The sequence below is a fragment of the Impatiens glandulifera genome, chromosome 3 (assembly GCF_907164915.1).
Source record: "Impatiens glandulifera chromosome 3, dImpGla2.1, whole genome shotgun sequence".
Classification (NCBI taxonomy): Eukaryota; Viridiplantae; Streptophyta; class Magnoliopsida; order Ericales; family Balsaminaceae; genus Impatiens; species Impatiens glandulifera.
Genome location: NC_061864.1, coordinates 6,704,412 through 6,730,254, shown reverse-complemented (window position 1 = coordinate 6,730,254; position 25,843 = coordinate 6,704,412). Strand labels below are relative to the sequence as shown.

Below are 25,843 nucleotides of genomic sequence, written 5' to 3'. Positions count from 1 at the left end.
TGAAAATCAGACTGCAAAAGATGGCAAATTAAAGTTTTAAAAAATGAAACTGAATCAAAATTGAATTGTCAAAACAACTAGATCATAAAATAAAAGATATTCAGCTACAAAACATTAAGAAGAAATAGTGCACCAAAGATAACACACAAGGAAAGATAGTAATTTAAGACTATTAATTATAAGTGCAGACAAAACAATCATTGAAATCGCCGGATTTATGAGTCCGCAATTGTGACCTCAACCTCAACACCAGGTTCAATGGTAATAGAAGTGATCTGCTTCACAACATCTGGTGAGCTGAACAAATCAATAACCCTCTTGTGGACACGAAGCTCAAAAGTGTCCCATGTGTTGGTTCCTGCAACAACCAATAGAGGTTTCTATATTACTACTAAATTATAACCAATGGTATACTCAAGACTCATTGCCATGGTAATGTTTAAGACTTAAAGACCATTTTCAAAAGAAAATCTTTAAGGAAAAAAAGTACCTTCACCACAAGGAGACTTCCTAGTTGTGATGCGAAGAACCTTGGTGGGGATTCTCACGGGTCCTTTTACCCTCAATCTCTTGTCTTTGGCACCTTTCACCAAATCCCCACAAACTGTAACAAATGAAACCAATGATAAGAACAAAGGATTCCAATGGAATGAAAATTTGGATATGACGTACAATCAATCAAACAATCTGTTTTACTGGTCAATTTCAACTAAATTTCCACCTCAGAAGAAATAATCATACATTACAGAAAGGCTTAAAATTTGTACTCGCATATAATCAAAGAAGATTAAGGAATCAAGATTCAGACTTAAGTGTTATATGTGGGTAAATCCATTCATTTAAAGGAAAAAGAAGAAACCTTTCTCGAGGTTTTTAACATTCTTAGAGGTGAGGGTGATCCTGATCTTGTGGATCTGTTCCTGGGTTTCTTCCAAACCCGGCTTCGTCTGCTTCATGTTAGGAGGAGCGTAAGCCATTGTTTCTCAGATCTTTTCTTTTTCTGCAGAATCCCAGGAAAAGATTCCCATTAGAAACTATGGATGGAAAAGGATCATCGCGTAATCTGTATAAGAACATCTCCAAACAATAACAACTGCAATGGCAAATCTAGAGAGAACATACCTGAGATACAAGAATGAAAATAGCAGCCTCCTTAGTCACGTAGAGAAGAACAGCCGCCTCCTAAACGTACATATATATACATAGGGTTTTAGGTGATTCATAATTGGGCCTTTTTAACCAATAAGTTTCATGCTTCTGGGCCATTACATATGGGCCAGTTCACACTCTGGTCCAAGAGACCCAATATATTTCATAATTGTTTTTTTTCTGAGTATTTATATATTTTAAATAGTTCATTTTTATTTTATTAGTGATACTTTTTTCAAAATAAATTTATCTTACATAAATGATATTTTACAAGCTCAATAAACTATTGGTATTTATAAATTTATCATTAATTTATTGGTATTTATATATATATTAAATTGTTCATTTTTATTTTATTATAGCTATTGTTTAAAAAAAAAAATACATTAATGATATTTTACAAGCTTAATAAACTATTGGTATATATATATTCCATATTTGATGTTTTATGATTTTTATTTTATTCTCATATCATATTCTTTTTGGTGTACTTAAATAATTATTTATCCTATTTTAATATACATTGATCTAAAAAAATAATAATAAAAATAATATTTTATATATTTATTTGGAAAAAGAATAAAATTAACTATATATGTGCAACTAGGTACCTGTAAATAATGAATTTGTGCTCATTGTGGTGCGGTGTTTGAGTTTACAACAAGTTCATAATTAATACAAGTTTCTTTAGCTATATAAAAAAATATACAAATACAACAGATTCATCAAAGACCGGTAATAAAAGGGATTCCGGTGGTCGGCAACCAGGACTGGCCTGTGATCATATTAGCCACCGTGAATTGTGATGCGACACCGGAACTAGTTATAACATGGTAACCTTTCCAATTGACTCTCTTTGTAGTGGAGGAACCCGGTCCAAAATTCCTGTACTCACCATAATACAATGTATCCTGTCCGAAATTACTATTATCCCAAGGCATATATCCAACCGGATTCACCAAACTACCCAAATAACACTTTAGAAAAACGGTTCGAGAGTATTTCTGCCAGGGCCTACCCAAGTACGTGCTCACGGAGTTCACGACCCGGGCAAGATCCGGTGCGGCAATGACTTGAGATCTTTGAATTGAGATGCCCGTGTTTTGAAACGGGTCACCCCGACCTTGGGCGGTTATGACGTTGGCTTGCCCACTTAAGGGTCTTCTTGCATATATAATACAATTCTGAAAGACCGCGGCTGCATTGCCGAATATGAAATCTATTGTACCATAAATATAACAAGACTTGAAGAATTGTCGTTGGGCTAGTACGAAAAGAGTGTCTTGATAACCTTCTACACCACACGAGTAGATCACGGAGAGATCGGATGATGATCGTAGGGCTACGGCTTGTCCTTTTTGTGGACCGGCGGTGTTTCGAAACGTAACACCCCTGGCTATGAAACCGGGCGCACTCACACCTTGCAAATGAGATCAATATACATTCACGGTTCATTACAAAAATAAATAAGATCAAGTAATGTAGTAGGAAATTCACAGCAACACCTACTTAAAATAGTTGGTTCATGTGACCATGTCCTCTACAAACTTTTTTTTTTTTATATTTTAAAATTAAAATAAAATAAATTTGGAATGCTCTAAGTCAAATAATAAGTGTATTTATTTATTTAATTTAAGTTATTACATTTTATGTTATATTAAAAACATAAAATAATTTTGTATTATAATTAACCAAACTATTATACTATAGTGGTTAAATATTATAATAAACAGAACGTTGTTTTGTCTATGTTAAATCTTAATACATTTGTATTTAAATTTTTTTATTTTTTGGATGATTTTATGTCAATGACTAAATTTTTTTATTTTACTTTTTAAATACATAAATTTATGTTAATTCAAATAGAAGTAAGGTTGACTTTTGTTCATGATCACGTGATATATTACAAGATTCTTTTTGTGATAAACTTAATGAATTTATTATTCCCCAATTAAATGAAGATGTTTTTAAATATGTAGCATTCAAAATATGATAATGTATAATTTGTTATCTCATTAATTAATCGATTAATTGATGGTAGTACATACCGAAAGTTGCCGAACTGTAAGTTGTGAATCCTCCTTTAACGCTGCGGCTGGCGGTGATTATGGTATACTTAAGTCCGTCTCCGACCAACGTGATCTGACCCATAGAACTCGCGATTTCGACGTTCTCTTGGTAAACACCTCGTTTTACGTAAACAATCACTCTCTCGTTTCCTCTCCTGCTCGAAACCGCGTAATTTATCCCCGACTGAACCGTACTAAACCTTCCGGACCCATCCTTAGCCACCACTACGTTAGCCTTGGACGCCAAAGATGCATCTTGCAACATCTTCCTCTCTTTAACCGTCATCCAATCAGGAAACTCATTCACCCCTTCCGCAGCTTCCTCATTTTTAATCGTAGCCCCGTTTATAGCCAAAGTGTTACTTATCAGCTCCGAGACATTGTTCGAAAGCATGGCCGAGGCGAAACGCGTGACATTGAGATCGGAAGATCCGGAACGACAGGTTTCGAGGTTGGTCAACGCAGCACTGAGCCACGTTTGGGCGTCCAAGGCGTTACAATGGCCGATGCTAGTACGGTTGAGCTGCGCAACCATGTCGCGAAAGAGGTTTAGGCAATCGAGCCAAACCGCCTTCGTGCGCTTGCTATGGCATTGAGGCTCGAGACCTTGGGCCGTCTCGAGTGCATGAGTAGCACGAGCTAATGCTACTTGAATTGCCATGTCTCGAAACTCGGCCCGATGCCTCGGATTGTAGCGGGCCATGAAGATCCGACATGGTTGAGGGTGGGGAGTGGTGTCGCACCACTGGTCAACCTCGGAGCCTCGAAGAAGTGGGGATGCAAATACCAAGAGAATGAATTGTAAGAGTATCATTATTCTAGTGATCATTTTCTCAAAGAGAGGAAAGACAAATGAATGAATGAATGAATTATAGATCCAAAATTCAATGTCTTCTCTATTATATGTATGACTTAAAACTTGGAATGAGAATGAGAGAAAGACAGTTGGCTTAGGTTTATGTGAAAATATTAATATTGAATTGTTTAATATACCTCGCATGTTCATATCCTTACCTTATAAATTATATATGTTACTACGAAACTAATACGCTGACAATTTTATGTAAACATTAATTAATGTTATATATACACGTCATTCATGATAACTTTTTAAATTTATTTTTTTATTAGGCTTTTAATTAGTTCATGAATTATAATGTTTTCAAGTGATTTTCTGAAATCATGGGGATGGGGTCTTAATTAATAATCTTCTCTATATATGTATGATACGTACATTTGTGATTAAGTAATTAAGAAAGAAATTAGACATTCCGTACACACCACGGCCCGACAAATTAATAAAGGGAGTAAGCATCAAATAATGATTAGCTAGCTAGCTAAATAGATAGATTCTAATTAATTGATTAGCTAGCACTATTTATTATATATATTATATATTATATTGCATTTCCATGATGATAAGGTTTAATTTGACGTTAAATATTGTGATAAGAAACAGATCAAATGGAATGTATAAATAAATAATTAAATGTAGGGAGGACTTAAACCCTAATTTAAGCATGTGCAACATCCCTTTCTTTACGGATCAATCATGGCTGGCTGGCTGGAGCAGATCACAGCCTCTTAGATTCTTCATGAGTAATTAATTAGTAGTGCTTAATTCTTCTTTAGTGATCAATGATCCCTTATTAATTTCCTACTGTAATATTTATTTTTACTATATATATAGTTTAATTTATATTTCTACAGTTGAAACCCAGACAACTCAGGTTAGTTAACCCATTTAAAATTATTATGCATATTAACTATCTTACCTCTTCTTGCACATTAATAATGTATTTTTAAATATAAAATAATTAAAAGATTATCAATAAATCTCATATAAGTGTCAGAAATTAAATGATGAGGAGGCAAATAATAAAATGAAAAAAGAAGAAGATTTTATAGGACATCCACCGCTATTATTGGGGGTTATGGCCCAGTTCGTTAATAGACCCGTACGGGCCATACCACAATTGTTTGTTTCAAGAAGAAACTAGAAAATGGGCCCATCTGTATCATCGCTTTGCTTCACTAAATATAGTAATTTGACATTTGTTTTTTAAATAATATAATAATAAGTTCAATTAATTATTATTGTCCGAATAGACTAATTAATTGCCTTAATTCCTTGGTTCCTTATAAATACTGATTTGACCTGAAAAAATCTCACACATATATATAAATATATTAATTTGCTTCTCTAATTACAAAATAAAACAGCAAGCACCAGAGATTTAATTGATACAAACATAATAACTAGCTGGACAGAGTATATAAACACACATGATTTGTTAATCTTACTTATATAGGTAATTATATCACAATATTATAAAACATCAAAATTAATTGCTAGTGATAGGATAGCTGCTGGCTGAGGCCTGAGTGGTCAGAATTTTGCAGCAAAGTGATTAATAAGGGATAGGGCATTGCTAGTGAGCTGAGCAGTATTTGTGACTCGGGTCTTAATGGAAGCCTTAATTCTGGGGTTAAACCCTTTGTCTGAGAATCCGTCCATGCAAGTGGTGTCATCCGTTAAGGCGGCACTGACCCATGTCTGCACATTGCTCATATGCCAGAAGAAGTCTTGGCTCTGACCACGGGAGGACCCAATTGTTTTGAGCTCCTGAACCGATTGGCTTATCCTGTCCACACTATCGTTCATCTCCTCGAGACAGTCCTGGATGGCCTCTATCTCCTTGGACTTAAGACCCTTGAACTTGGTCAGCTTATTCACAAACGCTCTAGTGGACTGAGCCTGCTCCAAGCTCACTGACAAGGCTGTGTGTGCCAGTTTACGGTGGCTCTTCTGTATTGTGCTTGCGTAGCCGGCCAAGGACTGAACACAGACAGTAGGGTATGTTGTTGCCCGGCATGAAACCTGGATGAAGCTTGTCGTGGCGGCGGAGGTGGAGGAAGAGATGACAACGGTAATACTACCGGCATAGAAAAGAGAGATCAGGAAGAGGATGGATTTGGCCATTAATTCAAGTGTCTCAGCAGATAAGGCTAGAAGCTAGATAGGATGAGGATGAGAAAGAGGATATTATTATTCTAAGGAAAGATGATATATAAATATATATATATATACATAGTTAGTGAGGGAAGAGGTGTTACGGCCCCTTTCAAAAAAAGGACTTGACAAGACATTTGCTGTAAGAAAACATGGGCTTTATTGTTTATGTCTGGACTGGACTTTGAAGGAGTGAGTGGTTGAGAAAAGGAGAAACGTGATCAATTATTAACTAGGGTTTGGACCATACATAAAGGAGGGAAAGCGATTGAGCTCTTTCTTTGAGGTCATGGGAATCAATGGTTAAGTTCACATTTGCCGTTCTCTTCTATGTAAATCTATAATAAATGTGAACAATAATAATAATAATATTAACTTTAGCTACCGACACACCCAGCCCATACCGACAGTAATCATTATAACCAGTTAACTATGGAAAACCAAATAACAAATTTATGCCAAAGCAAATCATTATGCACATAGTTTGGTATGACAAACGTGTTTACATTGGTATCACATGATCATGACATAATAATAATCAATACAAATTAACTCAGTAACCGATTGGTTTAATTTAAGTGTAAAGAGTCGTGTCTAAGAGACCAAATATCATAGATTAGATTTCCTATTAAAACGTCTTAAACTCAAAATGGAGGACATAAGATACTAACATTATGTTCTATTCTATTGTGTTTGTCCACCTTAGTTTATTAAACACACTAATTTACCAATTTATACAAATTAATTAACTAACAATAATAGCCTCAGGATTGAAGTGAAGTGTTAGCCTCCCAAAGATAGTTGTTATTGCAAACATTGCATCAAGAATGAACATTTTTTTTAATTAATTCAAATTTAAAACTTTTTTTCATACATACCTGAGTAACCTGACATAAGTTTTCTTTTGTGGTAATCATCTATATACATAAGTTCACTAACATAATCCTCTTTCCTCCATCATTCTTTTCACTCTCTCCACATCCTCCAATCTACCCGCCTCGCCATAGATCTTCATCAAAAGCTCAAAATTATGCTCGTTATCTGGCTCCAACTCAAATAGTTTCATGCCTGAAACTTCTCCAATTTCTACATTACCATGAACAGAACAAGCATATAACAATGCACCCCATACAGTTGGACCAGCATCAAACTCCATTTCTTTTGTTATTACTTTGTAAGCCTCATTAATCAGACCAGCTCTTCCATACAGATTTACCATGCACGCATAATGTTCCATGATTGGCTCTAATTTATATCTCTGTTTCATCTTTAAAAACAACTCTTCTCCTTTCTTAACCAAACCCATTTGAGCACAAACTGACAGCAATGACACAAACGTTATGCTATCTGGAATAACATTGTTGTCTTCCATCATCTCGAAGTAATCAAGAGCTTTTGTGTGCTTATAGTGAGCTGAAATTATGGAATTCCATGACACTACATCTTTTTCTGGCATTTTGTCGAACAGGGTGCGGACGTTAACTATCTTCCCCATTTTAGAATACCAAAAGATTAAACAATTCGCCACTGATAATTCCCATACGATTCCTCGTCTGATAACCCATCCGTGGACTTGGGCTCCCAATTTTAGAGACGGCATCCCTGTTAGAATAGCAGATATGGCAACTGAATCTGGTTCATACCCAAATGATAAACTCTCGCGGAAGACATTCAATGCCTCTGTTAAAAGACCGTGATGAATATAACCAGTGATCATTGAATTCCAAGAAACGTTGTCGTGAGACGTCATTTTATCAAAAACGGCTCGCGCCTTCACAATATCACCACATTTTGCATACATGTCTATAAGAGCATTTTGCACGAATTCATCTCTGAAAAATCCAGTACGGACAATATGCCGATGAACTTCTTCACCAGCATGAATCGAGCCAATTCCACTGCAAGCTTTCAAAACTCTAGGAAAAGTAAACCGATCCGGTTCAACTCCCTCTTCTACCATCTGAAAGTAAAGAGCCAATGCATCGTTATACAAACCCTGCTCAGAATAGCCCGAGATAAGTGAATTCCACGGGAAAGGCGAGACATTTCGTTCGAACATTTTATCGAACAGTTGGTGTGCAACTTCCAGCTGTCCATCGGCTGCATAAAGTCTGAGCATTTTGGATGAGAGACCCACGTTTCTTTTGAGAAGCTTTTCTGGAATGAGGCGGTGAATGCGAGAGCAAAGAGTGAAAGCTTGCAATTGGAAGCATGTTTCGAGAAGGGAAGCGAAGATATCAGGATCGAATCTTATGCCATTATCGAATGATTTTTCTAGTTCTACAACAACTTTGTTGAGGGCTTCAAGTTTCGTCTTGGGTTTGGGTTGAGTTAGAAGTGGAGTTGGCTTGGGTTTCCTAAATATTACTTTTGATTGACGACTACGTTTAGCAGATGAGGAGGAATTACGACAGAGAATTGAAGAGAAGAAGACGCCAAGACTTGAAGGACGCAAGGTAAGCACTTCCATCAACGTGGATGGATTCTGATTCAATTGGCAATCCATATCAATTACTTGCCTTTATTTGGTAGGATAAAATGACAATTCAGTCCCAGACATTTAGAGTAAGGTTCAAATAAATCTCTATCACTTATATTTTATATTATTAGGCATGAAATTGATATATATACCCAAAATGTTTCTGACCCATTAGATTATCTTCAATTATGCTTGTAAGTTGTAACAATCTCAAGTAATTGAAGGTCACCGAAATGGAAGAAATGGTGTATAATGGCTCTTAGAATTTACACCCTTAAATTAATTTAAAAAATTGCCATTTTATAATTATATAGAGTTTATAAATTATTTCAATTTTATTGAGAAATAAATTAATTTATGCTAGAAATTTAAAAATAAGGTTATATTGCATGGATCTTTATTTTTTGTTTCTTAAATTTATTTATATATACAAGTAATAATAATAATAATAACTAATAATATATTTTAGAGTAATTTTTTCCTGGGCATTTTGTCCTCCTCAAATGGACTAAATATACGAGTCTCAAGGATTTATTTGTTTTTCAATCTGGAAATGGTCTGGTCAGTGCACTCACAAGTCACAAGACTCACAACATACCTTAATCATCCAAGTGGCCCATTTCTACCATACTAGGCCCAAATTTACACGGCCGGTAACCCGGTACTGTTTTATTATATAAAAAAATGAAGGAAAAACTAACAAGTTTGAAAAAACTTGTGCAAGTTGTCGCTGCAACTTACAGTACCAAATTTCCAATAACAATAAAATAGGCACTAAAATGCAGTTCGATTCTCATAAATTTTAAATTAAAAAATGGTTAAACTAGCTTCTTAAATAAATTATAATTCAAAGTTTGCATCAATCCTTACAAATTAAAGTTTCATGTGTATCATTACTGAAAATCTTTCAAGTGTACCCTAAACCCTAGATTACTCTTATTGAAGGGGTGACCTCAAATGTTATTTAATGATTTTCAGTTACCTACTAGGAAGGAAATAAATTAATCTGTGGATCCCACTCCATCCATCCACCCAGCCAGCCAGCCAAGCCCTTTACCTACTCAATGACCCTAGGTGGTTTTATCTATAGGCTATAGCCAACAATTATGTAGGGATGTAAATGGGTATTATATTTAATATTTTCACAAAACATTCACTCATCACGTAAATAAAAAGAAGAAGACATGGTCTGACTGTGTGCAATTGCAGAGCATTAAAACTTGGTACAAATGTTGACCAATTTAAGCATAATTCGTGCTTGGAAAAATATTGAAGCTTCTCTGGCCCCACCAAGGAACTAAAACAAGGGGGTTCATCATTAGCTACTTTTACTTCACTCCACTGGATGACAAAAACATCTCATCCATTATTATTAATCTTATATATATAGCTCTCCTGTCCTCATTACATACAATGTACTAACCTCCCTCAGATGTCCTCTGTCCTCTTCAGATATTCAGCTTCATTACGCCTCCAAACTTTGCTGCCATTCATAGACCACAATCACAACAGTACACCACTGATTCAATTATTATCATCTGTTTTTATGGTGCTCATTATTATTAGTTTTTTTTTTTTTTTCAATTCTAGTTCAGGCCAAACTACAAAGACTGATTTTGTTTTTTTAAAGACATTGTGGAGGTTATGAGCCTTGTGCTCTGAGCTAAACTTGCCTTCTTTGCAAAAACTTATTTAAGTGCAGAAAACTAAACTATGTATTCACTAGTATAAACATACCTTCAATCCAGTAAAAATTGGTTTAACTCGTTCAAATACCTCGTCTTCGGTCCCAACAGCCATAATCTGCAAGAATTAATTGGCTTCTGTCAGCTTAAAATTTTGATAACATGACCAAACAAACTGCTGCTCTGCAGTTTCATACTCCATTTTGCTTGGAGGGTGTGTGTCATAAAGACCTCATTATGGATGTCATAAAGACCTCATTATGAATGTCATAAAGACCTCATTATGGAGAAAGCAAGAAAGCAAACCTAGACTACTGAAAATCTGAAAGTAAGAAAACTATATATACTTTTACATTTGCGCTTGTAATTATCATTTTGCAAAATATGATTATACAAGTATTAATATATGTGTGATTATAGATCAAATTTGACATGAAGTGATACTTGATGCTCATTGATGAGAGTACCTTGTATAATTTTCCTTTATTGGAATAGTAGTTGATAACAGGAAGTGTTACAGCTCTGAACACTTCCATACGCTTCCCAATGGTCTCTATGTTATCATCAATCCTACCCTGAATTATAGGGGAAATTCATGTTATCTTTTGTTTCCCTTTATGTGGGTGTGTATTATTAGAATTTTATGGATAAATAGTATTGCAAATTACATGTTTAATTACCTGATTCCGGCTCAGTAACCGTTTCACCATCTCATCTTTAGGGCAGTCAAAGAAAAGCACCATGTTAGGTTCACCTCCAACCTGTATGTGAAGTAAACAGTGTTATATGCCTGGGTTTTGGTCCAGTAACAGAATAAGCCTATTTTGCAGACGCATTTCTCAATGAAACTTCATAAGCCGCTGTAGTATACAATACAATTATTGACAGGTTAAACTTAGTAGGCACCTAAGAGACATTTTTGCCTACAAGTTATTGAATTTCAGGATAATGATCTTAAAGATAATGTGGAACTTTTTATACCATGCCATGAAAAGAAAACAGTAGCAACAATTTGTACATACTGCGTAAACAAAGAAACACATTCAAATGAATGTGCAGCAGCAGCCTTCCTATTCTTGGGAGGAAATATGATAAAATATGTCAGCAAGTGATTGGCTGAGGTTTGAAAGGGAAATTTCAGGTTTGAAAGGGAAATTTCAGGGAAGAGAACGCTCACGATTTGTTCGTATTTCAGGCGGTTCTCCTCAGTTCTAGGGAAGCCATCGATGAGGAATTTATCATTTGCACTTGAATTAATAGCCTCTTGGATCAGTTTCACAGTCACTTCGGTTGGAACAATTTTGCCCTCCTTAATTGTGTTGAGGATCATTGAACTAGAAGATGGTCAGATTTCAATCCCCATGAAATTGGTCACCCAGAATAAGATGATGACACTCGACTTTTGACATTCTTACCCATTCTCAGTATTCAATGATATCTCCTCTCGCAGAAGATCTCCTGCACTTAAGTGTGTAAAACCAAACATCTCAGCCAGCCTTGCACATTGTGTACCTTTTCCACTACCAGGACCTCCTGAAATTATGGAAGCAGGAATGAGAACACATTCAAACTGTAGCAATGTTGGATTAGTATTATTAAGCTAACTCGGTAAAGCATGTACACAGATTCTGTGCCAAGTTTTGATAATATATATGGTAAATCAAAGGTTTCATCAGAGCACATACTAAAAGAAACATAAGCAAGTTACATTTCTCAGAACATGTGTTTTCTTTTTTAAGTGTACATGTATATACATACATACATACAGAGAGAAAGATAAATTACCTAAAACAAAAGTTATAAACGGTGTTTTATCTCTTGCTGGACTTCCACCATTGACCTAAATTTTAGGAGTTGCAGTACAGTAACAGCAAAAACTGTAAATATCAGGAAACTTCAACACAAGAATATGCCTCAATAAAAGACCCCATTACAAAACTAAGATGCAGGAGTACAAAATCTAACAATTACGAAATACAAAATCAATCAGTAAATTTCCTGGATAAGCTTCAAAATTTCTGGTGTGAGTATAGCATCTGACCAAAAGAAACCCCAAGTTAAGAACATTTTCAAACTATAGAGTGCAGCATAAAAAATATTAAACGCTGATTTTGTTTGAGTTGCAAACAATACAGAGATGTCATTGTCACATGTAGCTTTAGCTGCTGACAATTTTGCAAGTAAGACAGAAAAAAAAATCCCTTTCATAGATTTACAGTGAAATGGAACAGTCAACGATGTTTAATCAAAGTTTTCATTTTTTCCAAAATAAATCTCGATCGATCCAAATACCTCTGAGCAGAATCTTTCAGAAATCTTCAATCTATAAGCTGTCTCCGTCTAACAACAGAAAGAAGTAAGCAATGAGGCGCATCAGAATCAAAAAAGGAGATAGTTACTACATTGCAACTTAATCGAAAAGGATAATGAAAATCTCCTATGAATAACAACGTAAAACAGGAACGATGTAAGGAATAAACTATTAAAATTCGTCGGGAAGGCGAATCAACAGATCCTGATCATAATTTATCGAGTCGCCATCTCAAATTAGAGGATATAAAAAGCATATTAGAGCGTGCGTGCGTACCTGAATAATGAGAGAAGGTCTGGATGAAGCTAGAATCGAAGAGAGACGAATCGTGCGCCTCCACATCTCTCTTATCTGAAAAAAACTACTAGGATTGGAGGAGAATTGGTGACGACTTCATTGCCAATTTGATCGACCAAGTACGGAAGACTCTACTGTGCTGAACCACCAAAAGACCGTGCCCTTTTTCCAAACGTGGGAAGCTCACTGAAGGAGAAAGAAAGAAAGCGTAACTTACACGTAGAAACATTTAAGGCCTTTATTCGCTTTTATAAAAGTCTATTTTTTTATTTTTTTTATTCATTTGCCTTCTTCTAATAACCAAATAATAATATGTTCATGTTCTTGTTATTTAATTAAAAATATATGTTTGTAAAAACTAATAATATCATTGTATATCAATTAATAATATCATTATGCTCAAACTTGACATTTGTAAATAATTAAAATCAATGAAATATTTGAACACATTGATAAAATTACTCTTTTAATAAAAAAATATTGACAAAATATTTATAAGATATCATTTAGTTTATGATAGATTGTAAAGTTCGTCAAAAAAAACAATTAAGATTATTTCTTATTAAATTGTAGACTTTAGAGTCAAAGTAAGTAGTGATGTATTGTTTTTGAAAAAATAAATATGTAATCGTATTTACAAATATTGAAAGTAAATGAATAGAATATAATTTCAAGAATGATGTTTATTTAAAAAAAATTAAATACACCTGAAATGAGATATATAATAGTTTGAATATATGTAAAATTCAAACACAGTTGAATTTAAACATTATTTGGTTATTTTTACAAATATATTAGTTATAGTACCCATAATTAGATAATTAACATTAACTTCATTTTGTTGTTAAACAAATGAACATGATTATTAAAAAACTTCATTTTGTTGTTAAACACTTAAACATATTTATTAACATGATTACATGAGCATATTTAAAAACATTTAAACTTTGATTTGAACAAATAAGTGTTATTAAATATGTTAATATATATTTAATTTAAAAAAATTGAAATATTATTTTATTTAAATTAATACCAAATAAAATAATAATTTTAAATAAATTAAAAAATTATAGTCCAAATCCATTTAGATTTCAAATAGAGCGAAATAACTAATATAATGTTTTATGTTCATTTTAACTATGGAAAATACTATTTTCTTTTAGTTGAGAGCATAATATATTCCTTTTACATAATCATTCTTTAAAACATAATATTATGTGTAAAGAAATTAACTTTCATTGCAAATTAACCAATTATAACAAAACATTTGTATATTATCCCACTCTGTTCTCAATCAAAACTCATCCGTATTATGTATAAATTTTGGATTAAATTTAAAATTAAATAAAATAACACCTAATAATCAATCAGTTATTTTTCAATGAAATTAGAGTTATACAGAGAATTTTTTTTTTTTTCAATTCTACTCAAACGATATCCTATCATTTCAAACATTATTCAAAACTCAAAATTTCCTTTTTAAATCATTATTCTGTAATATAATTATCTTATTCTTATAACAATTTTATTTATTTTATTCAAATCATTTAAATAATTTTTTTTTTATTAAACACTTTTCTTTAGAAGAAAAACTAATTTGATTTTGAGATAATCCAAATAAAACAAGCCCTTAGTTTTTATTCTGACGTGAATATGGAACTATAATTTCAAATGAGTTTGAATTAAATTTGAATTTGTATAAGAATATGATAATTATACTCAGTGGCGGAACCAGAAATATTTTCTCAGGGGGCCAAATACATAATAACGTAGCATTTTTTGGCTATCAAATAAATGTATTTTTTAATTAAAATTTTACTCGATAATTATATAAAAATACTAATAAGCACAATTACTAAATTATTCTTGTCCATGAGTCGGTACAAAAGAAGACAAATATCTTCATTACGTTGACAATACCAATCAATCAATTCAAGAAAATTTCCTTTATTTGATGAACTACTTGACTCATCATGTCCTCGAAAAGGTAATCCTTGCCTCAATAGAAAGCGTGTTACATCAAATATTGTCGTTAAACATGTGTGATAATTTATTTATATATCACGACCATGTGTACGTAAAACGTTTCTCACGTTACATCTTTGATCTTAAAATGATTCAAATTGAATTCTAGCTTCAATAGGACAACTATTTAAAGTTCTCATATGACGATTGAATCTTTCTAATGCTCTTTTCCAATTTTTGTACTCATTTCCTATAAATGTATCATCTACGTTTTCTCTATTTAAAGGTTTGAAAAGATAACACCAAAAACAAAATGATGCATCTTTTGATATGCTATATTCTAACCATGTATAATCAGTAACATTAGACTCATTAGTAGGCTCATTAATTGATTGAGAAGACTCATGTTGGTCATGTGATGTAGAAGTACAAATTCGTTTATAGAACATCTTCATTATTCTATATCCTACATAAAATAAATGATTAAAAATAAATATGTGTCACAACCCCTAAATAAAATCTAACAAATACATTTATTTGTTGAAATAATTTAAAATTAATTTAAAATTAAGAAATATAAAATAATATTTTACCCTTATATTTATATAAATGGTTATTTTACCCTTATATTTATAAGTAATTTGTATTATTAATTATATTAAAATTAATAATATATATATATATAAATTATAATATAAATATAGTTTTAAAATAAATAATAATATTATATGATTTTTATTATTTTATATATAATTCTTTATATTTTAACTTATATAAATAAATGTTATTTATATATTAACTAAAATTTATGTATTATTATAAATATTGTATTTTAGAAAATATTATTTTTTTGTATAAAATAAAATATTAATAATAATTACTTTAATAAAATTATATTTGAAATTAGAATAATATAATTATGAATTAGTTTTTTTTATAGTGTTTGTATAAAATAAAAGGTCATAATTATAGTAGAGGTAGGGTTTGATCACCTGACCTCCATTATAAATTTCAACTCCAAAACCAATCAGGCAAAGCCTTATTTGATGAACATATATATATAATATCTTAAAAGTTTTACCCTAGTTAGGGGAGGCCCAGGCCGCCCAAGGCCCCCTTGTAGGTCCGCCACTGATTATACTACAGAATTTAAACTTAAAAATAAGAAGGATAACTAATTACAAAATTCATAAACATTCATTTGCATTAAAATTATAATTATTCTAATATTTTATATTAAATTATTCATATATAAAATTGAACCCATTTTTCTAATTAGACCTGAATATCAAACTGTTTTAATTTTTTTTTTAAATGATATAAATAAAAAATGTTTATATTAAATTATAGAAAGATAGTACAAAACCAATGACACAAAACACAGTTAGAGCTTGTTTAATATTTGGATTTTAAAGTTTTTTAAAGGATTTTTAATTAAAATCTAACTATCACTTTATCTATATATCTTCACACTCTCTTCATTAATTAAATTACAAAAATATTTTTTTATTTAATTATTTAAAAATATCATTCAATAGAGAAAAAAATTAAGATGATTTAGTCTTTAATCAACAAAACCAACTTTAAAAACAAGAATTAAACAATTTTTTTTTATAAAAAAAAAACAAATCAAATGAGCTCTTTGTTTGGATGGTGTTTCTTTTTAAATTCAACCATAATCAAACATAATTTAATAATATTTCTCACCAATAACATCATTCAATTAATTAATCAAATATTAATTTACATTTTATTTAAATAAAAATTATTTTCTATTATATATTGATATAATTTAAGTATTTTTATCAAAAAAAAAAAAAAAAAAACTCCGTCCTTAAATTCAACACCACTTAATTTATTTTTTGAAAATAAACTAGATTTGTTATTAAAAAAAAAAATCAAACCAAGCTGATTTCTAAAACAAAATGCCATAACCAATATTGAAAATAAAAGCAAGAATAACCAAATTAATCAGTTCTTCAATTGGAGTAATAATATTGGAGTATTTACTAAAATTATATATAAGATAAATAATTTAATATTTATATTATTATCAAAATAAAATGTACTAAAAATAATATTAAAGATATTATAATAGAAGGGAAATCACTTATTGTAGTGAGTCTCTCAATCTCCATTCGCATATCCATGCTAAGGTCATGTGATAATGTCTCCCCAACATTTACATGCGTTTTGATTTATTATATCGATACTTTTTTGTACTTTGTTATTTTCCAAAAGATAAGTAATTGGTGTTTTAAGAAGATTAATCACTTAAAAGGTAAAATAATCCAAATTTTCTAGATAACCATTTCAATGAAGATGGCAATTTCTACATTATCAATCAAACAATTTTGATTTAGACTATCGAAGAAATAAAAAAATAATATATATATATATATATATATATATATATATATATAAATATATATATATAAAAGTGTTGGAATTTATGGATTAAGGATTTAAGATTGTCCTAAACTATTTTATTGTTTAGAGTTAGGTCCTCGCTACTACAACTATTTTATTGTCCTAAACTAATTAAGTTTGAAATATATAAATAAATATAACCTTCTTTAATGTCAAATTTTGATTGTTAGAGTCTTCTAGTTGAACTAGATTTTTTTTGTTTGAAGTCCTTGGAATGAGTTGTCCAATCAAAGAAATAGTTGCATTAATAATTTGAGTTGCTAGAATAGTTTTATTTATTTTTTAGCATTCAATACTACTTTATTATTTAAAATTATTAAAATATAAATACATAGTGCATTAATAATTGAGAGTTCATTGATATGAACTCTTATATCAGCATGGATCACAGCAAAAGTAATCCAAAGTTTTTAAGAGATTTTGTTTAGGGTTTTTAAAAATATATTTTTGTATGAAAAAAATAAAATTGAGATATATAATAATGTAAATATCTAATTAATTTTTGAGGTGATTGTGGGTAACCTTATATGGGTGGCGGGCCATGTGTGCATGACAAAATATAAAATGAAATTGATGCATTTTAGATTTTGACCATGCTTCACATTAATTAGTTTGAAATTCACTTTATGGATTAAATAAATTAGTTTAAAAATATTTATGCGGCGGATAATAGATATAAAAATTATATTTTTATTGACACAACAAACTGTTGACTAACTAACTAAGCTTTTTCAACTAAAATTGAAAATTTGAACCGACCCATTAGAGATAGAGAGAGAGAGAAAACGGAAAAGGATGTGAGAGAGAAATATTCTTGAACAAAACAAAAGACGATTATTGATTGATGATTCTCTGTTTCTTCTTCTTCTTCTACTGATCAAGTGCATTTGGTCCAGTACAGTAATTCAATACATGGTTCCACAGCCACTGAACCAAGAATCGCCGTCTGATCCCATTCATGTTATACGTGGCTCCATCGCCTCCATTCATCATCTGACCCGTGTACGACCCACCTCCACCCGTCCCATATATCCCCTCGCAAAGATCCGCAATCTCAACTGGAAACACCGGATCTTGACCCGCATACCAGGCGTTTATCAACGGGTTAGTCGACAGCTCCGCTATTTCATGCCCGATAACACTTATCATCCCGTCAATCCCAACGTCTCCATTCGGCGATTTCACTGCTTTTAACCCGGGTATATAGTTCGGTACCGCAAACGGGTATGCACATTGACCCGGACATAACTTCCCAGAATTCCCCACCCACGCGTACGGGAGCGTGAATCCCACGATTGACGGAAACGTGAAATAGTGAAACCCACATACAGACTGACAGAAATCCTGCACGTAGACGTCGTCAGCCGTTAGTAGAAGGTATACCCCGCTCTTCGGGTTCACCGGTAACGGCCGTGTGGATGCCGTTACGGCGCTTTTAATCACCGACTGTATAGAGAGGCGCGTGAGGGTCTTGCCGTGAGAGTAAAACCTATCGTTCTTCTCCTCGCCGAGCCGGACGGTCCGGGAGATGTTGGCTCCGGTTTGGTCTGTATAGAGTTGAACGGTTTTCCACCAGCCGGAGACGGACGGCGGTTTAGAATCGGTGGAGGAGATTGAGTTGACGAAATCTCTGATGATCCGTTTCTGGGAATTCTTCCATGTCCCGTACCAGATAATATGGAGGGTTATATTTGCGGTTAAGACAGGACCCATGTGGTATCTGAGGTGGACGAACTCCGACGAGCCCTCGTATTTTTTGGAACCGGCGAAGATGAGATCGGTGGAGTTGGGTTTGATATTGGGCCATGGCCTCCAGGCGGCGGCAGGGGAGAAGAGGCAAATGGAGGAGAGAGAAAGAAGAGTGATGGTTATGGCGAGTGCAGGGGCCATGTGTGGGCTGCTTGAACACCACCATTGGGCCATGGCTAAAGAACTAGAAGAAGAAGAAGAGTGACAGACAGTAGAAGAAGAAGATGGTTGGTTATATATATACAAACAAAAAGAAAATGTATAGAAGAGATTGGAGGGGGGAGGGATAGGATGTGGAAGGTAGTATGATAGTAGAGTGTAGTATGGGGTAATGGATGACAGGTGGTATATATATATTTATAAAAAAAATAAATGAAAAATATAGCTGTGAAGTGGGACCCACTTACTATATGGATGATGGAAAGAGAAAGAGGAGACATCAATCATCATCAATGTTCATTATCATCATAGTCATCGTCGTCATCAACTCCGTTTTGTTCGATCCTAACGTGGGCCTGCTACTTCCTTCATTTTAGATTATCTTCTTTTAAATTCTTCATTGCAAAAAAAAAAATATATATATTTTGATTTGTTTGTATATTTAATTCTGAATGAAATTGTTTCATTTATATATTAAATACTTTTTTTATTTATTTATATCATAGTTTTTTTATTTATTTATTTATTCTGAATGACTCTTTAACTTTATTTATAAAATTAGTAAGCAATTGTTTTATTATATTTTTAGACATTGATGTTACAAATTAAGGCGATAAAGATATTATAACTCATTCATTTCTAAAAGATCATATATATGTTTTTATTGAAAATGAATAGAGAGTGAAATGAATGTAATTTGATTTATTAGTAAAAAATAAGTTTTAATTCAAATTTAAGAAATATAATGTAGTTGAAATTTGAATTAATTCATGATTTTAAATTAGTTAAATTGTTCATATTTGAAGTTAGGTAGTTTAACTATTTCAAACAAAATCATATATATAAATAAATATAAAAAAAAAAAACTTAATTAAATGTATAATAAGGATTATACATATTATCTTTCTTTCTTGTTTTTTTCATTCTTCACTTTATTATTATTTTTAATTAAAGTGTATATAACTCCCTTATTAATTATAAATAAAACAAAAAGATGAAAGAATTCTAAAATTAGATTGTTGTTCGAGTTCATGATTATTAAAGAATAGTTTAAGCGTTGGTTTAATATTAAAAATATATATATATCAAATCTATTTTTTTTTCTAACCTTTTGATATTAAATTTATTTAAAAATACCAAAATACTATTATTTTTACAAATTTTAAATATAAAAGACATAAAAGTAATTCAATAACTTGTTTTTTAATTAATCAAATAAGATTTTAAAAAATGCTAAATAATGAACATGAAACAATACATTGTAGAAACAAAAGGAGGGACCTCTGTTTTGCTTTTGATATTTTCTTTATTTATTTGTTTTTGAAAAGAGGGAAAGAAATATCCTTGATATTGATGATCACTTTAATAGTACATTTTGGGCGGGAAACGGGGTAGTTCCGGTATTCGGGATTTTTGTTTTTTCTCTTTTACCATTTGAATTTTGTACAGACGCGTTTGGAATGAAAGATTACGATAAAACATATAACTATTTTTTTAAAGAAATGTAGGAAGACAACCACTCTATTCATTCTTCTTATAAAAGCTTATAATTATTTATTTATTTATTTTGTCTATAATATTAATATAAAAGACCTAATAATCATAATAAAATATGAATTCTGTTTAAATAAATAATAATAATAATTGGTACAATATATAGTTTTGAAATTGAAACATAAGATTCTGGGTGTTCCCCATTCCATTATTGTTTGGTGGGTGCAGAACGAACGGGACAGTTTTGTCTATATAACACACCACTAGTGGTCCGGAGCCATGAACCATCATTCACGAGCCATGATCCCCAAATTTCATTTTGTTTGTGGCTTCACCACCACACCACCATTCCATAATAAATCACTTTCTCATTGTCCTTTGCAGATTTCCCCTCGATTTCTGTTATGTTCTGTTCCCACTCACACACCATTCTCTATATTCAAACATTATTAAACCTTAATTAATGTTTGAAGTTCAAACCCAAAAGAATAATTAAACTTGTCTCCTGTTTGGTGCCATTGCCCAACTTATATCTCGTTGGGAGTCTCAAGGTCAAGGGCTCTATTACAATTTTTTTTTTTAATATTTTTTTCAACTCCATACCTTCCTTCCATAGGAACAGTCTATCCATTATGAGACAGCTTCCAACCAACCACATGGCCTAGATTGTTGTCCACCACCATTGTGTTCAATCAAAGAATCATCATCAAAAAATGTTTTTGATTTCAATAGTTGGCTTTACATATCTTGTTTGGAAACGGATCTTGATTCCTCATGTTGGGACAATGAATATAGTGTTTGTTTGATGCATATTCTTTTTAACTCGGTTGTTGGTTTGATCAAATATGACAGAGAGTAGTTTGTTTGTCGGATTTATCATGTTTGTGCTTCAATTTCCACAAGTTTAATTAAGTCAACACACACAAAAATCAAACATTTTATATTAATTAGCGAGACAGCTACATAAGATTTTTGTCACAATGATTTTAGAATGATTACATTAAGAAATTAGAACTGTTTAATTATCTAACTAATTCGTATCTATCTATAAGATTCTAATTTGTTGTATTAAGCCATATAATTTTCCATTTTCCACTTTTATTTCTTATGGAGATGTTTCTTTGTCAACCTAGTAGTAAATAAGGAAGAAATTAAATAAATTTTCTCAAATGCCTAATCCAGTCAAGCAAATTAATTCAAGAGAACCTACCATTCAACCCACTTTGGTGAATATTTTAATTATTAAAGGCCCTACATGAAAACAATGCGAAACTTGACTTAGTGTTATTTTCTTATTTGGTATGTTAGTAACAAATATTTTTTTTCTTATCTAGCACGATCTAAAAGTTTATTAAAAACTCTCTTGTCTTTCTTATTTTTTTTGTTTTATCATTTTTCACTTAAAAAATCTTCATTTAATTTCCCACATTTTTTTACCTTGACAATTTTAAAATGTGGATGTGATGTTATTGTGAGAAAATATTAGTTTTTAAATTATTGATTGTACAAATATTAGTATATATAAGTTAACATTATAGCTGTAGGTTCAAACTAATTAACTCTCTATGCTACAATATTTTAGGAGAACACATGTCTCATATTTCGATTCTCACTTTGAACAATTTAAATTTAGCTCTATCGTATTGATTTTATAAATTAAAAAAAAAATGGATCATATTAATTCTTTCCATGTTTTTCATAGTCAGAAACTAAACCATTTTTTTGGCCGTGACATAATGATAAATTTATTTATTGTTTAGAAGTATTGAATTTATCAAATATTCTAGATACCATTTTGGAACTCTGTCTACATAGTGAGTCTTTACCATTATTTATTAGGGTACTTGATTTGAATTTTTTTTTTAGAGAGTTGGTCTTTTAAAGAAAGAGAAAAGATCATATTATACTATTGAAAAGAAAAAAAATCATATTGTAGACTAGTAAATTATATTTTAATAGCTAATATTATTAGACACAATTCATAAATAATCAAAATTAAACTAAATGAGAAAGTGCATTTTATAAAAAAAAAAAAACTAACTTTATGCTACTTGATTTCATTGCGCGTAAGAATGTCATCATCAGATTGAGGACATACACATGAACAAGTCTCCATAAAAAAGTAACATTTTAAAAAGAGTCGGATGTAATTTAAAAAATAAATAGAGATAGATTAATTAGATAGGACGGCAATGAGTTGAAAAATGAATGGGAAATGGCTAGAAAAGAAGTAGTGGAGAGTTAATAATAATAATAGTTAAATTTTCTTTGTTCACAGTTGGCAGCATACAAAAAGACTTGACCAATGGCCAAAATCAAAATCAATCCCATTTATAGTTGGAACTTGTATTATATAAAATCACGGAGCCAATCACGCTGCTCCAATATAATTATATAGTATAATATATGCTGTAAATGTCATTTCTCATCATTCACGGATTGATCGATCAACTATTCTATTCACCCAACCCAACTCATTTTGTACCTCCTTCCTATAATTTCTTTCAAATTATACACAATTTCTAAAAAAATAAATATATTTTTATAATTGGTCATAAATGTTTAAATAGTAACGTGTAATTCAGAATATTTTGGATAAAAAGGTTACATTGAGCAATGCTAAAATAATAAAAAAAATGTTATCATTGATTTCAAACTTTAGAAATAAAAATCCAATACGGCACATAAATCAATATAGAAGAAAGCAATTGGTGAATGGTTGTGGTGTCGCATTCCCATTGATGTAAAAAAAATGGTTTGTAATTATTGAATTTTATATAATATATATATATATTTTGAGATTATGGAACATAAATGATAAGGCCGGGGAGTCCTTCCATAAATAGATGAAGGTGATATAAATATAAATATATATATATATATATATATATATATATATATATATATATATATATATATATATATATATATATATATATATATATATAATCAGCAGCACTAAAGTTCACGCGCTTATCAATCAGGGATAAATTGTTGGTTGGGACCAAGTTGCCGTTATAACGGCTGACACAATCCGTTACTTCGGCGCGTAACCTTTATCAAAAGCCATCCACTCATTAGTGCTCCGGAAATGAGGAGGAAAGATAAATTATTTTAATTATTACTCTTTCATATTTTTAAATTCAATTGTCTATATATTTTTTTAAATGATTTAAATCATGAAACAAGGTCCAGTACTTATTTTTTCAATATATTTTTTGGTTCATTTAAAATAAGCTTACCATTTTTTAAATAAGAATCCAAGTCAAATGTAAAACAGTTCGAGTAGATATGATCAGTTTAGTATGTTTGGTCATGCCTCCACGATTCCCAGTGTTTGGAACAATTACACATTTGTCGTAAGATCTTTATTTCAATGATATATTTTACAAGAATCGATAATAGAATTGGCACAATAAATATTATTAGAGCTAAGCATATATCATTTAGGTTGCAGAAAATAACTAGACAATGACAATTTTTTTTTATTATACATTTTTTTTTAATGTTGGAGAGGTTAGCATAACTTCCACTTAAGCTTATTTTTAATTAGTGGCAGAGTAATAAGTCAACTGGCTCAAATCTGATAAAGAGAGCTTTGAATTGTAAAAAAAAATCCGGTCAGCGGTTCAACTGAAAAACGGGTGAATGAACGTTTTGACTTTTAACTTAAATACGGTTACCTTTCGTAGAGATAAGAATTAGATCCAATCGGGTTCGACTAAAAATTCTAACAAATTTTCGGTTATCGAGATCTCCGCAATTCGCGACGAATCCAGAATTTATAGTTGAGATGGGATAAAAAAAATGAGGGTGAGATTAAAAAATTATAAGAAAATTTAAAATAAAACAAGTAAATAAAAATATATTTTACAATTTTTTTAATAATTAGATAAAAAAAACTGAGAATTATATTGAAAATTGTCTGTAATTTGATAATCTTCTTCACCCTCAAACCACCGTGTAGACGGTTCTGCCATCTCAAGGCCAGATTAGCTCTCCGAAGCAGTAGCATTGTTTTCGCAAAATTTATTATTATTTTCGTGTAAACTACTTTGCACTCATCGTTGTTGTAGGCATCTCTTCTTACACATCACTTTTCTCTCATCACCCTTGCTGGTCTTCTAGGACGCTTGTTGTGCATAAAAAATCACCCAAGACACATATTAGAGGTGTTTTGCATTTGATAGATTTTCCTGGTGAATCTCTTCAAGAGATCTAATTTCCCAATTTACAAGATATTCTCATTCCCACAATAAAAGTTAATACTGAAATCTTGTCAAACCATGTTCATAATCACGATTATATAAGTTATATAATGAGTTACAATAGCTATAAAATTGAGCATTGTAATAAAATTTGAACTTAAGTGAATCTAATTTTCTAAGTTATCTTAGGAACTATTTATGTCATCTTAGTGAATCGAGGCAATAACATATCTAATTATATTATCTCTGTATTAATCAGTTTTGAGATCTATTATGAAACATCCTGAAAGTTGAATGAGATATAAAGAAATTAATTGTTGGGTGGATCATTACCAAAGCAAGAATAAAAACAAGATGATTAACAACAGGTAGATCACAATCACGATTATCATTTGGTGGATTGTTTAACTTGAGTATTTCATATTTTATAATATTTAAATAATAAAAATAAAGAGTTGCAATAAACTACACAAGAGTATCATAAACATTAAAATTCCCATCAAGAGAAATTGATCATGCTCATCTATATAGAGAGAATATGAACAACAGAGTAATTTTTTTTTAAAATTTCATGGTCTCCAAACTAATTACAAGATTTGATAGCAAATCATAGACAATAAAATGTTAGAAAATGATGATGTTGCCACCAAAGATTCAGCCAAATCCACTACCCTTTTAAAAGCTTAAGAGAATTGGAGGATAGATCAGAAGTTAATAATAACAAGACATAATTTGAGGAACTAAGATTGGCATTTGGGAGAGAAACCCTTCAGAATTTCATCACTTCTAGATATTGCTAAATAACCATGATGGTAATAGAAACAACTAGAAAGAA

The 25,843-nt window shown here is 31.3% G+C and overlaps 6 protein-coding genes across 9 annotated transcripts; all 6 read right to left on the bottom strand.

The window, feature by feature from the left end:
• Positions 1-64: 64 nt before the first annotated feature.
• LOC124928812 (40S ribosomal protein S20-2-like) lies at positions 65-1,195 on the bottom strand. The gene is made up of 4 exons (XM_047469063.1): positions 1,123-1,195; positions 860-1,000; positions 491-604; positions 65-358 (listed from the first exon to the last, which is right to left on the bottom strand). Exons 2-4 carry the CDS (start codon positions 975-977, stop codon positions 216-218), a joined length of 375 nt encoding a protein of 124 aa, XP_047325019.1. The 5' UTR covers positions 978-1,000; positions 1,123-1,195; the 3' UTR covers positions 65-215.
• Positions 1,196-1,852: 657 nt separating this feature from the next.
• Positions 1,853-4,032, bottom strand: LOC124929601 (probable pectinesterase/pectinesterase inhibitor 60). Its single transcript, XM_047470005.1, has 2 exons — positions 3,198-4,032; positions 1,853-2,569 (listed from the first exon to the last, which is right to left on the bottom strand). The coding sequence occupies exons 1-2, from the start codon at positions 4,030-4,032 to the stop codon at positions 1,875-1,877; spliced, it is 1,530 nt and encodes a 509-aa protein (XP_047325961.1). The 3' UTR covers positions 1,853-1,874.
• A 1,361-nt stretch (positions 4,033-5,393) lies between these two features.
• On the bottom strand, positions 5,394-6,281 carry LOC124928809 (pectinesterase inhibitor 11-like). Its single transcript, XM_047469059.1, has one exon. The coding sequence runs from the start codon at positions 6,199-6,201 to the stop codon at positions 5,608-5,610; it is 594 nt and encodes a 197-aa protein (XP_047325015.1). The 5' UTR covers positions 6,202-6,281; the 3' UTR covers positions 5,394-5,607.
• A 381-nt stretch (positions 6,282-6,662) lies between these two features.
• Positions 6,663-8,752, bottom strand: LOC124928806 (pentatricopeptide repeat-containing protein At4g25270, chloroplastic). The gene has a single exon (XM_047469053.1). It carries the CDS (start codon positions 8,735-8,737, stop codon positions 7,166-7,168), a length of 1,572 nt encoding a protein of 523 aa, XP_047325009.1. The 5' UTR covers positions 8,738-8,752; the 3' UTR covers positions 6,663-7,165.
• A 1,067-nt stretch (positions 8,753-9,819) lies between these two features.
• Positions 9,820-13,200, bottom strand: LOC124928808 (probable UMP-CMP kinase 2). 4 transcript variants are annotated; one of them, XM_047469058.1, is made up of 10 exons: positions 12,983-13,200; positions 12,688-12,735; positions 12,181-12,235; positions 11,811-11,928; positions 11,573-11,729; positions 11,076-11,156; positions 10,863-10,970; positions 10,448-10,513; positions 10,134-10,193; positions 9,820-10,051 (listed from the first exon to the last, which is right to left on the bottom strand). In XM_047469058.1, exons 1-9 carry the CDS (start codon positions 13,046-13,048, stop codon positions 10,176-10,178), a joined length of 717 nt encoding a protein of 238 aa, XP_047325014.1. In that variant the 5' UTR covers positions 13,049-13,200; the 3' UTR covers positions 9,820-10,051; positions 10,134-10,175. The 4 variants fall into 4 exon arrangements, with proteins under 4 accessions (XP_047325014.1, XP_047325012.1, XP_047325013.1 ...); XM_047469056.1 differs by having other exon boundaries at positions 10,134-10,188; XM_047469057.1 differs by having other exon boundaries at positions 9,820-10,193.
• A 4,870-nt stretch (positions 13,201-18,070) lies between these two features.
• LOC124928807 (protein EXORDIUM-like 3) lies at positions 18,071-19,366 on the bottom strand. The gene has a single exon (XM_047469054.1). It carries the CDS (start codon positions 19,319-19,321, stop codon positions 18,269-18,271), a length of 1,053 nt encoding a protein of 350 aa, XP_047325010.1. The 5' UTR covers positions 19,322-19,366; the 3' UTR covers positions 18,071-18,268.
• Positions 19,367-25,843: the final 6,477 nt, after the last annotated feature.